Raw genomic sequence first — 13,511 nt, 5'->3', positions numbered from 1 at the left:
ATAGAGTTTCTTGTTTGGTCTTTCTCCTTCCCAGCTCCTGTCCCACTCTCACTCTCCGGACTATTTACGGAGGTGGAAAGCTGACTGTAACACTTTCTTTTGACGCAGATATTGATGAATGCGGAGCGCAGAACGGCGGCTGTAACCAGCTCTGCCTCAACAAGCTAGGCAGCTACCGCTGCTCCTGCTACAGTGGTTTCGCTCTTAAAGACAGCAAAACATGCGAAGGTAAGCTTTGCTGGGTCTCTCCGTTTGCTTCAGCGGATGCTTAGTGACTTGTGACTGTATTTGAGAGACGGGAGGCACCGAGCAGCCCTGGTCTACTCCCTAGCCCAGCAGAGACGTGCTGGTGGCTCCTGTCAGCTGCGCTCTGCTGGGGCTGTACTGGGTGCTCCGGCCAGCACTCACACCGTGCTGCTCTCCAGTATCGTCAGCCAGGCGTGATTCACAGAGGATTTGTGGCTTGGATTGTGCTAAATTGGTTTAGCTGATCAGTCCTGATACCCTGACATTGAGAAGAGGAAGGGCTGGCCAGATGCGTTGTTACCATTCTTTCCAGGCTCACGGTGTCGTAGTGTATGAGCCGTTTGTTTTTCTTTTGTGTGTTTCTTATTTTAAGTTGTTTTTCTGAATTTGGATATGTGCAGCAGCTAATGAATTCAGATAGATACAGATGGATAAGTTCACTGCAACCGAATATTAATAGCTGTAGAAAGGCCGTAGTGAAGGTTGGCAGCTGTTTTACATAGCATCTGAGAAGAGAGATGAGGATCTGAAGTATCTGATTGAAAGAGTGGAATGAATTTACATAACCAAAACTTAAGCAACTAAGGTTTTAAAAGTGTTAAGAAACTGCGTGCTGAGACACAGACTCATTAATGATCACGGGTGGCTGTTAAAATTATGTGTATCTCATGAAAAACCAGGCAAGTGTGTGTATGTACCTCTTACAGATCGATGTGACAACATAGTTCTAAACGGTTTGCATACCTGATCTGAACAACATATTAATGCTGCCCGCAAAAAGACAAAGAGCAGGATTTTATTTCTGTGTCACTTCCACTGTTTAAAGCGATGACTATATAGATTACACGGTATTCCTTTCTAATGGGAGCAGCTGCTTAGAAGAGCCAACTTCCCTTTTGAATGGTGCCTTTCCTCTGGTGCCAGTTGGCATGGACGGGTGGACGGTGAGGGGGCTCACAGTTAAATTTGTTTTTGTATGTACGTATATTTGTATAACGTGCTACCAGAGCACTGTGAATGTAGCGTATAAGCATAGGCGTGAAAAAGGGTAGTTTGCTTGTCTGAGGAAGGAGAACAGAAATCTGTGATGCTCCACAGGCTGTGTGTTCCTTCTGTGTTTTGTTAAAAATCACACTGTTTTTCCTTGTTGCTGCTTTTTAACCCAGTTTCAGCCCCCAGAAGGGAGTGGGGTTTTTTGGTTTTGTAGGAGCTATTTTGTTTTACAGTTCTTCTCCTGGCTCACTTTGCATTGTTTTTTGCAATAGTGGTTAATGGCTTAAAGAAAGAAACAACAACTGGTTTTGAAAGCCTGAAGTCACTTCTCACAGCTAACCCTAAAGGTAGATTCTTAAAGACACAGTTTTTTCAGTTACCAAAAATAATAGAGGGATCATTTGACCCTGAGCCCGCTCCAGTGTGCAAACAGTGAAGTCAAATGATTATACTCATCTGAAGGAATGTTGTTTAATTGCTTGTCTTGCAGACATAGATGAATGCACAGCATCAAGAGACATCTGTGGAGAAGCTCATTGTAAAAATTTAATAAGCTCATATGAATGTGTTTGCGATGCAGGCTACAAGTACGACAACGTGAGAAAGACTTGTCAGGGTAAGCTCATGAAATAACATCATGTTAGCATTTATTACACGATTTACAGCTATAAAAACCCAGAAGTTTAATTTCAGGCTTCGGTAAAAGCCCTTTCTTTTTTTTTTTCTTTTTTTTTTTTTTAAATCTTGCTCACACACTGGACTTCTCTTCCCTTTCCGTAGTTGTCAGTGAGTTTGCAGTTTGTGCTCATCTTTGAGTTCATCTAGTTTGCTGTCATCTTCGATGACTTGAGTGAAGCTGTGCGAGCCAGAGTACTGAGACTTCTTGAATTTCTTACAAGTACAAGATCTGGTGGAAGCTCAGAAGCATCTGTGCATGTTGCTGTCTCTCTTTGTAGGACAAGAAAAGTTACAGAGCAGTAGCTGTTATTCTTTCAAAACCTGTCTTGGGGTATTACTCTGAACTAGGAGCTTAATATGCATTGGAACCATGCACGGTTCTGCTGGCTACACTGCCTGCAAGCTTTCTCAACAGAGTAAGTTTTGAAAGTATTCCAAAACTAGCATTGTTCCCTGCCTTTTGTCTGTTAACGTAATGACTTGAATCACACGCCAACCAGCCCTACTGGGCTCTAAGTGTTTATCTCTGCCTGAAGAGATCCCTGTGGGCCGTTGTGATTTGCCTTCCTCCATTTGTTTGCGAAGCGGATAAAAACAAGCTGAAGGTTACAAAAAAAGAAAAGAAAATAATGAATGAGAAACTCAGCTTTTACTTGTCTGTTGAGGATCCAGCTGCTGAGTAGCAATGAAGCGAGCAGTCCCTGAGTTGAAGGAGCGGGAGGCAGTCAGCACAGGCGTAGCAGAAGGGGCCTGAAGGGAGGAAGTCTTGTCTAGAAGTTAAAGCCCAGGGCTTGGAACCAGCAGACAAATGAGCTGAGCTCTGCTTCCAGCCTTCCCACTGACTCGCTGTGTATCTCTGGGCAGCTGGAATCTGTCTGTGAAAAATACGTTTGTGCAGATGCTAATTCTAACTCTTCCCTCCTGTAAAGATGTGGCATAGGGTAAGTACTGGCTGCGGAGCGCTTGGGCACGCTCAAATGAAAGGTGCTACAAAACAGCACTGATAACGTTTTTTTTTTCCCCCAGATGATTCACGTTTGAACAAACTCAATTGCTGTTTTCTCCTCTCTCCTCTGCTGGTTTTGTGTAGATATAAATGAATGTGAAGAAAAACTCTGTGAACAGACCTGTGTCAACTCGCCAGGGAGTTATACCTGTCATTGCGATGGCAGAGGGGGAGTGAAACTTTCCCGGGACATGAATACCTGTGAGGTATGTTAGTCTTTGTTTCCGTAACTGCTAAACAGACCTTTACTTTACATTGCAATTAAGAATAACTGATGAAGCCCTGGACCAAAGCCATTTGAGCCAAGCGACCAGCAGGAGGGAATCATATTGGCAAGGCCATGTGAGCTGGGGACAGTAGCTCTCCTGAAAAGAAGGGTCTCGTTAGCCTTTTTGGGAGGAAGTTCATTCAGAGTCTCTGTTCTCACGCTCCTCCTGTCCCCATTCCAAAAAGAGCATGCCAGTGATAGCCCTGCCAGCCCTCTGTTTGGCTGTGTGTTACCTCTGGCTGCACAAGCTTTTCTGAGATGGACCCCAGAGTGAAGGTCTCAGGGCATATGGTGTAGGTTACGGACCAGCACTTGCACACTTTCATCCTCCAGGCTTTTGAGGTGGATGAGTTTCAGTGGCACTTGCTGCCTCTGCAGAAAACAGCCAACAGCAAGTTCTTAGCACATCTTTTCTTGCAGGCGCAACGTTGCAGCAGAATACCTTATGAGCATGAGTTCATTTTGCAACAGGAAAACATTCCTCCAAGGCGGATAGGAGGGAGGAGGGAAGGAAAGAGGAAATGTTCTCAGTACCAAAACAACTGTAGTTTGAGAGTGTAAACATTAAAGTGCCACGGCCTGCCATATGTATAGCAACTACAGGAGGACTGAAAAAGGCGAGACTTAGGTTAGATATTAGGAAGAAATTTTTCACCATGAGGGTGGTGAGGCAGTGGAACAGGTTGCCCAGGGAGGTTGTGGATGCCCCATCCCTGGAAGTGTTCAAGGCCAGGCTGGATGGGGCTCTGGTCTAGTGGGAGCAACCCCATGGCAGGGGATTGAAACAAGATGATCTTTAAGGTCCCTTCCAACCTAAACCATTCTGTGATTCTATGAGAAAAGAAGAGGAGGCATGCTTTCTCATTCTCTTTCTGCTGCGTGAGGAGAATAAGCACTCAAAAATGTGTTTTGATTATAGAACATAATTCCATGTGTGCCTTTTGCTGTTGGAAAAAGTATTAAATCCTTGTACCTGGGGAGGATGTTCAGTGGCACTCCTGTTATCAGGCTGCGCTTCAAAAGGAAACAACTGACGAGGTGAGGACTATTCAGAATTATAGTTGAAGGCGTTGTCTGGCTTCAATGCATGCAATGGAGTTAAGTCATTACAATAACAACTATTCCTACGATCATCTTTATTTGTTTGGATTATGGAGTCCTCTAACATGAAACATTATCCAAACCAGTAATAGAGGAAGGCAGCCTTGACCGCAGAGCTCCTAAGATAATTACTGAAGTCCAATAATGTGTTCTTTACTCTTGACGCTATTTTAAAATCCGTCTTCACAGTTTAAGTCTTTAAGGAGTGCATTAAAAGCTAGTATGTTTTAACGGAGCTTTGTAACTGCTAGAATTGATGCTATCTGTAGGGAAAGTACTCTGTGGTTTTTGAACTCTGCATAACTAATTTATTTCTTGGCACCTGTGCGGTCAGACTTGTGGCCGAGTTCGACTTTAGAACCTTTGATCCTGAAGGTATCCTTTTCTTTGCTGGAGGCCGTCAAGACAGCACATGGGTAGTCTTGGCTTTGCGCAAAGGACGGCTAGAGCTGCAGCTGAAATACAACGGGATAGGCCGCGTGACCAGCAGCGGACCGCTCATCAACCACGGCATGTGGCAAACGGTGAGTCCAGGCCACTGCTGGGATCTTACCCTGTCTTGGCTTGCTCCTGGTGGGCTCTGTCAAGTGCAGCTGGACTTTGTGTATTCTTTGTGTTTTTGAGAAGATGCTTTTCCAACCTATCCGTTCAATGCAAGCCAGTACCTTATATATCCTAAGGTGAGAATAGGGTATGTTTCCTCAGAAATTGAATTATACTTTTTATCCATTGTAAACTAGGATGGGTCAATAATTTGTACAACACTAGTCTGACTAGAGCAGACACACTGCCTCTGGGATGCAGCAGTGCTAGTATGACTTTATGTTAGTTCGAGAAGATGCCTTCTGGGTGAGGGCTGGAAGAGAGTTAAGAGGGAAGGAACTCAGGAGCTGTTCTCTTAATGAAGTTTACAAGGGTGGTTTGTTTGATGTATGGTGTATGTGGTTGTTTTTGTTTATTCATCTGTTTGTTTAGTCACAGGGCTCATTGTCTGTAGCATCTCTGATGCTTTTTTAAACTCCTCAGGCTTGTTTATATAAAAAATATTCCATTTCCCTTGTAAAGATATTGGAGTCTATTAGAAATTAAGTGGATCTCTGCTTACTAATAATATAATCCCAGCAATCTCACAAGATGATGCGCTGCATCTTGGAGCTTGTAAAGCTTCATGTTCTTGATGCTCTCTCAGAACATCTTTTGGTGGTTCAGGAAGCGTTATGGGTGTTGCTACTTGTGACAGGATTAGGAAAAGCATCCCGTAGTATGATCTACACTAGATTAGCAATTTATATTCATTTTATCTTACTTAATTAGATCTTTTGACTTTTAAGTTGATGTGTCTCTTGGGGAGTGGGCGGGAAGTTCTCAGCTAACTCGCATATATATTGGTAACTGTGAATAATTTTCTGGTTTAAATTTTTTAGTGTAAAAATTTCAGAATTATTCATTAAAGAAAAAGCAAGGTGGAAAAATTTTGTTTCTAATGAATAAATAAAGAAGTCCTTGAGTGCATTCACTGGCAACTATTGACATTTGGTAATGTTTCCAGTAGTTAAGGTGATGTTTAGTTCAGTTCTTTTACTGTCACTGAAACAATTCTAGATTCCAAATGGAGAGCTGTAGAGGTTCAGCAAAGCTGTAGATAAAATGTATGACATGCTGTATCTTTACAGGTAGGAATAACCTAAATTACTAAATTTGTTGTAAGATTTGTTCTGCTAATTTGTAACATGCCAAGAAATATGCTTGACTAACCTGATCACCTTCTATGACAAGGTGATCTGCTTAGTAGATGAGGGAAAGGCTGTGGATGTTGTCTACCTAGATTTTAGTAAAGCCTTTGACACTACTTCCCACAGCATTCTCCTAGAGAAACTGCCTATGGCTGGATGGGAGTACTCTTCGCTGGGTAAAAAACTGGCTGGAGACACAGGCCCAAAGAGTGGTCGTGAATGGAGTTAAATCCAGTTGGTGGCTGGTCGCAAGTGGTGTTTCCCAGGGCTCAGTATTGGGCCAGTTCTGTTTCACATCTTTATCAATGATGTGGACGAGGAGATTGAGTGCACTCTCAGTAAGTTTGCAGATGACACCAAGTTGGGTGGGAGTGTCAAGCTGCTTGAAGGTAGAAAGGCTCTGCAGAGGGATCTGGACAGGCTGGATCGATGGGCCGAGGCCAATGGTATGAGGTTCAGCAAGGCCAAGTGCCAGGTCCTGCACTTGGGTCACCACAACCCCATGCAATGCTACAGGCTTGGGGAGGAGTGGCTGGAGAGCTGCCTGGTGGAAAAGGACCTGGGGGTGTTGGTCAACTGCCATCTGAATATGAGCCAGCCGTGTGCCCAGGTGGCCAAGAAGGCAAATAGCATCCTGGCTTGTATTAGAAATAGTGTGGCCAGCAGGCCTAATGGAGCAATCGCCCCCCTGTACCTGGCACTGATGAGCCTGCACATTGACTCTTCTGTTCATTTTCGCCCCCTCACTACAAGAAAGACATTGAGGTGCTGGAGCGGGTCCAAAGAAGGGCAACAAGGCTGGTGAAGGGTCTTGAGCTGGTGAAGGGTCCTGTGAGAAGCGGCTGAGGCAACTGGCATGGTTTAGCCTGGAGAAAAGGAGGCTGAGGGCAGACCTTATTGCTCTCTACAACTACCTGAAAGGAGGTTGTAGCCAGGTGGGGGTCGGTCTCTTCTCCCGAGTAACAAGCGATAGGACAAGAGGAAATGGCCTCAAGTTGCTCCAGGGGAGGTTTAGATTGGATATTAGGAAAAATTTCTTCACTGAAAGGGTTATCAAACATTGGAACAGGCTGCCTGGGGAAGTGGTTGAGTCACCATCCCTGGAGATATTTAAAAGACATGTAGATGTGCTGCTGAGGGACATGGTTTGATGGTGGACTTGGCAGTGCTAGGTTAACAACTGGACTCAATGATCTTAAAGGTCTTATCCAACCTAAATGATTCTATGATTGTAATTGCCTGCACAGGGAGGATGATGACAGAAGACGTGAAAAGCAGAGTTGATGCCACTGGGGTGACTTGGGAATCACAAAAAGCAGTCATTACCAAGTTAAACCATTTAATACAGGAGCGTAACATACTTGTTAAGTTCCAGACCTCATTATGAAGTAATTACAAACTTTCCCATGTTAGTTTTGGGGGAGATAGCTGAAATGTACTTTCTTTAAGTAATACAAAAATGCTCAAACGCATAGGAATTAGGGGGTAAACAAAGGCTGTGTTTGCTTTCTGCAGGGAGAGAAGTCAGTATGATAAAAGTAAGTATCAAAGTATAGTTTTTAGGCAAGAATTATTGTTCTCCTGTTAGCCAGCAGTGTCAGGGCTCTTATCCCCAGGTACCATCATAACCAACAAATTGTCTGGTTGGGTTGCTGCAGCAACACACTCTTTGTGTGGTTTTTTTTTAGAGGTTGTATAAATCCCCTGGAAAGTCTTCCCCAAGGCTCTTTGGGACAGCGGAGGCAGAGCTGTGGGTGCTGTGACAGCAGCACGTGCCCTGTGCGGTGCAGGTGGACAGGAGCCATGCCAAAGTGGGGGCAGAGGTGTCCCCGCAGCCATCAGTGGTGCCCTGAGCGTGGGCTGAGCAGGGCCAGGCAGCTGCCAGGGACACAGTACGGCATGAGCCGGGTAGAGAGCATCACGCAGGGCTGGCACAGGAGTGCTTGCATGGAGCAGGTCGATGGCCGTAGCTCTGGTGACTGTCTCCCAAGGGAAAAGTGTTAAGGCTGTGCCTAATACCAGCCAAAGGCAGAAGGATTTACCCCCAGATGAACGGCAGCAGGAGGAAGGAGCCCTTAGTCTCTTGACTTCATGGTTGACTCGCCCCTGAGACTTGGGATGCTGCTTGCATTGCTGGGGTGATGGTGACTTCTCCTTTCTCTGCTCTGCTTTCTTATCCCTTGCCTCCACCCTACAGGTACTTTGTTCTCTTCTGCTTAACATCCAGGGTCACCCCTGTCTCTAAATGCCATTTAATCTGTATGTCGGAGCCATAAAACTATAAATCTGCTCCCCCATTTTATCCCCACCCTCATTTCTCCTTTTCCCTCTGTCTGGCATGGTTTTTAATTTGGGAAATCCTGTTGAGGAGGGGTTATTCCTTTTTACCTGTCTCTTTTTATAAAACATGTTGCCACACATTTCATTTGAAGTATGGACTTGTGTGTACTTGTCAACCTCATCTTCTGTGAAGCACAAGCCCAACAACCTTCAGAGCAGTTGGGGAGCTTGACACTGGACGTCAGCGTGCACAGGACGAAGCTCTTAGTTTTGGTTAGACCTACAACAGTGGAGTTTGGAACTTGGGAGAACTTTATAGAGGTTGTGAGAAAATAGTAATTTTACTATTCAGCTTTCAGCAGATGAAAAAAACAATGTCTATTTAAAAGAAAAACAGGAGAAAAAGCACCAGCAGTGTATGACTTTTGGTCTCTTGAGCAAAAGCTGCATACTTTTATGGAAATATGAAGGCATTTTCAAAACTTCAGGCCAATGTTTCTATGTAGGTATTTTCTCTGATCTCTCCTAATCTATTTTTAAATGATCGGTCCCCGCATTGAAAACACAAACAGGCACGCCTCAGGAAAAACTTCTAATGCAGTTATTTGTGTGTAATCCAGTTTGATGAAGTGGCATGTATGAATTGATGATAGTAGAGAACGCACTCGCCATCTGTTTGTTTTGCATTTCCAAAAAAAGTCATCATTTTGTCTTATTTTCAGTGTTTAGTTTAGTAGTGCTCTGAGGACAGTTTGGTTAGCAAAAATAATAACCTACCTGCACTGTTAAATGTCGGAACTGAAGGTTAAGCAATAGCAAGCAGATTTGTATTTGGCTTTAACCCTGCAGCTGCCTGTTGTCCCGTCCCTTTTCAGTGCTGTCTGTCCGCTTGCTTTTCAGCAAAGAGCAGACAGGCTGGTTCTGCGCTATGGGTTATCCAGGGCATGAATCCAAAACACAAAGCTAACTGCCCTTATGGCTAACCATATGGGAACCCTTAGCTACGAGAACAGCCCGCCTGATCGTCCCCGAGCACACTGTGGCAGGCAGCAGCTGGTTGCAAGGAGGGAATTAGAGCAGCCTGCTAACTACCGAAATGCTTCCCCTTTTGGCTCGTGGGTGATGGTGGTGCACCAGCAACTGAGCTTTGAAGGTAACGAACCGCAGCTGAAACTGCCAGAGGGCAGCATGAAGTAGGCAGAATGTAATTTCCTAAACTGGAATTTGCTAAGAGCTTCCATGGGGATTAACTCCCTCTCCTATGGAAGTTTCCACTGATTTGGGTTTGTTTATATTAATGATCACAAGCAGCTAAGAACTCAGACTAATTTTTTTAAATTTCTATGTTATTACTTTCAATACAACCTAATAAAACTGTAGAAGGCCCTGAACTTTGGTGGCCCTGCAAGTGGCAGGATTTCTTCACAGAGGAAGCACAGTACGGGCATTTCTGCAGCCGGCTTTTCCCTATTCCAGTTTGCTCCTGTGATCCATGCTAGGGGGTCTGTGCCAGCTCCTTATGGCAGTCCGCACCCCGGTGCATTAGGGCAGCAGTGACCACGACACCGAGCCGAGGCGTTGGAGCGAGTTTTTATCTAGATAGGCAGCGTAGCTAAGCCAGTTGGGCTGTGGCTGCCAGGAGCTGTGGGCTAATGTTCCCACCCACTGAGTGGACTTTACATCCTGCCAATGCCCAAAAAACCCTGTTTGAGACTGGCTCGTGTGTCTCCATGGAACGCAGTCAGGAGGTGTAGATGCCACTTTAAACAAGAAAGCTTCAGACAAGTAAATTCATGTCCTGCTTCTCAGCATGGAGCAACACACCAGGTGTAAACAGTGTTCTAGCAATATAAACCAGACTGTGCTGGAATCCACAGAAGTTTGATAGTCTGTGAATAATCTTTTCAACTATCAAATTCACTTAATCTTCATTACTGAAGACTGCAATCCAAAGGGAGTGTCCAGGTATAAACCTGCTCAACCCTGTCCTCCTTGAAGTTGCAGCCATAGAGCGAGAGCTCAGCACGGCTGATGAAAAAAATTTTAGGGCAGCTAGTCTCAAAATGCAAAGGGAAAGATGCTTGTGACCTGGCCTACTAGCAGGGAGTAGGAAGAACAAGTCTAAACAGCTGCTGAAATAGATATTTGGTTCTATACAGCGGCTCACTGATGGTGGCAGCATCTGGGTGTCCCAGGGAGCAGAGCTATCTGGATGAAGAGTGGGTAGGTGAGGTATCTGTCATGGAGTGGGAAGGAGGAGTGCTGTGTTGAAGATAATGAAATAGAGGAGATGCGCTCCCTTCTTCTTCTCTGCAGGAAGAAAGGGGCTGTCTTCCACTACGGCCACAGAATGCCCCTGTCAGTAGCAGGACCTGTGTCCCAAGGTGCAGAATCCATGCTGCTGTTCAGCAGCCTGCTGTGTGTCAGCTTTGTGCCTCGTCTCCTCCTCTCCCTCCTCAGAGCTGGCTGCTTTATGGTGCTTCTCTGTGCAGCCTGGTCATAAAGAAAATTATGACAGTTTTTAAAAATTTCAGTGGTGATAGAGTCTTCCTAGAAGTAGCTCTTCAGAGACATGGAGGTGAAACTTGCAGAGACTTTTTGAGAGTAAAATTATTGCCTATTACACATTTTTATTGCCCTCTCAAATATGACATCTTCTGTTGGTTTTTTTTCAGTGGTCAGTATTCAAAGACAGGACTTAATGTGGCTGGAAGGCTCCTGCATTTATCTTTCACTTGTCCAACAAAAGACATCTGATCTGTCTTTCCAGCCTTTGCTTTCACATGCAGTTGCAATAGGAAGTTTCTCATTAATAACTCATTAATGCATTTACATTTTGTATAGCGCAACCTACAAATGTCATGTAGCTAATCCACCCATATTTTTGGGTAGGTGTTTCGAAGTAGCTGTCTTCGCCATTAGGGCAACCCCTTTCTTTCTAGAATAAAGATTTACATGTCAAGATGTGATGGAACTTAAAAGGTAGACAAAGAGCCTTGGGGACAGAAAATATTTCTTCATCTTGGGGATTTCACTAGTGGTGTCAGTCCTTTAGTTGAGGTTGCAGATAGTCAGTTCTTTTTATCCTGACTTATTCTATTTGCAATTTTACTTTTACAGATCTCTGTTGAAGAACTCGAAAGAAATTTGGTTATAAAGGTCAACAGGGATGCAGTAATGAAAATAGCTGTCTCAGGGGACCTGTTTACTCTAGAAAAAGGACTGTATGAGCTGAATTTGACCGTAGGAGGCATTCCATTCAAAACAAAGAACCTTATTCTACCGGTAAGTATAGCATTATCGCTCATGTTGTTTTGCATGCCTGAAGGGCTTGATTTCGTCTTCTCTTGGGGTGATGTAGGTCCTTCCTCAGAGCAGTTCAGCCTGCCCTGAAACAGGTGGAATTAACACCTTCTGGATACTGCTTTCTCTCCACTGACTATAGAGGGAGCCTAAGGCAGTAGCAAAGGTGAGAGTCCTGATTTTTTGATTGATAAGTTCGGGTGAGATGTATCGCACCCTTGGCCTGCAGAATTATGACACATCAGAACTGGAGCACATGATAAAATTCACAGTGGTCATGCTGGCTTGGAGACCATGAGTGGCCCCGGTGGGTCAGTGGACAGACACACCGCTGTGTGAGGGTACCATTGTGGCCACTAGGTCTGGAAACAGTGATGGGGACACTTCCTGTGTTGTGACCAAAGCATGTGCTTCACATATATTGTATCACAGTTTTTCTGCTTGCATTTGCTGTTTCAGTTTAGTAAAACCAAGGAAAAACAGAAGTTCCTTTTTCTTTATTTCTTCCTAATTCAAGTAGATAGGGCATATGAATAAAAGTTACGGCACTGTTTGGGTGAGATTGGATGATTGCTATGCTTCTGGAATAGCTGCTGTTTTGAATGTCCACCCACACACAGAGTTTGCACCTTGAAACCTAAATTGGCATCTCTTTATTTCTAAACGAGGTGACAAACTTGTGGCTTGGTGACTGGGAGTGCAGCAGCTGAGGAAGGCTCCTGTTCCTCACAAGAAGTCATTCAGGGCCACTGCTTATCTGAAACATTAAGCTTGGGGTGTGCTCTGTATATAGGATTGAGAGCCAAAAACTCCTGAGGTTTTTATCCTGGCTCAGACACGTAATTCTCTCTGTGCTTCAGTTAATCAGGGGTAATGGTGATTTAGACACTTTGCAAGGAGCCTTCTCTTTCCATGTCACATTTTAATGCTGACATTTGGTACGGAATAACAAAACTAGAAGCTGGAAGGAGCACGGTGAGTACAGAGTAGTGTGCCCGGCTTGTGGCTCAGGCACCCCTCCCTTAAGCCAGAACCCGACAATTTATACCAGGATCAGGTGCAACATCTTGTGTGTCATGAAGGCTGTTTGAAATGACACAAACAATTGGGTTTTTTTAACCACAAGTTAGCCTCCAGCATTCGCAATGCAGAATTACAGGAGTTACAAAGCTTTGGCTACACAGCTTTAGCAGTAAATTGCACTAATGATGTGCAGCATGTAGAAGTAGCTAACAGAAGCAATGCAACCAAATCAGCACCTGCATTAGCTACTGCCCTTCTGTCCTGTGGAGACAAGCTGAGCTCAGAGGAGTTTCCTGGGGAATACTGACCACTTACTGGCTTGGGGTTGTGGGATTGGGGTTGCTGCCAATGAGTTTGCACGTGTTTAACATGCCAAAATGATTTCTCCTATTTAGTATCATAATGTAACTCAGTATTTCTCTGTACCCTAAATCAGTTATTCTTCACTGGGCAGTACTTTGAGGCATGCGATACTGCTTTATCTTCCTAGATAAACCCTCGGCTGGATGGTTGCATGCGCGCATGGAACTGGCTGAATGGGGAGGACACCACTATCCAAGAGACCATAAAGATGAATGAAAAGATGCAGTGCTTTTCTGTAGCAGGACGAGGGTCTTTCTATCCTGGCCGAGGTTTTGCTGTGTTTAATCTTACTTATGGTAAGTATTTTATTTTTATTATTTCTGACTTGTTGTCCTGCCATTAGCCATACTGGGTTAAGAAACAGTTTAAAACTTGCATGTGTGCCAGACTCTGTGTTGATCGATGCAGAAAAGGCTGGCAGCTGTGGATGGAGGGGGAATAGCTAAAACTTGTGGTTCACAACAAAGGAAGGCTTATGTATGATGGTTAGAGCCAGTACAAATATGACCAGGATGGA

The 13,511-nt window shown here is 44.5% G+C and overlaps 1 protein-coding gene across 1 annotated transcript in view; it reads left to right on the top strand.

The window, feature by feature from the left end:
- GAS6 (growth arrest specific 6) overlaps positions 1–13,511 on the top strand; it is a 43,174-nt gene that overhangs the window by 22,930 nt on the left and 6,733 nt on the right. The window contains exons 6-12 of the mRNA XM_054187688.1: positions 109–228; positions 1,730–1,855; positions 3,008–3,129; positions 4,111–4,229; positions 4,627–4,816; positions 11,426–11,590; positions 13,122–13,290. Of these exons, the coding sequence (XP_054043663.1) occupies positions 109–228; positions 1,730–1,855; positions 3,008–3,129; positions 4,111–4,229; positions 4,627–4,816; positions 11,426–11,590; positions 13,122–13,290 (1,011 nt within the window). The remainder of the gene's footprint in view (positions 1–108; positions 229–1,729; positions 1,856–3,007; positions 3,130–4,110; positions 4,230–4,626; positions 4,817–11,425; positions 11,591–13,121; positions 13,291–13,511) is intronic.

Source organism: Rissa tridactyla, chromosome 1 (genome assembly GCF_028500815.1).
Source record: "Rissa tridactyla isolate bRisTri1 chromosome 1, bRisTri1.patW.cur.20221130, whole genome shotgun sequence".
In the NCBI taxonomy this organism is placed as follows: Eukaryota; Metazoa; Chordata; class Aves; order Charadriiformes; family Laridae; genus Rissa; species Rissa tridactyla.
This window is presented reverse-complemented; position numbering and strand designations above follow the sequence as displayed.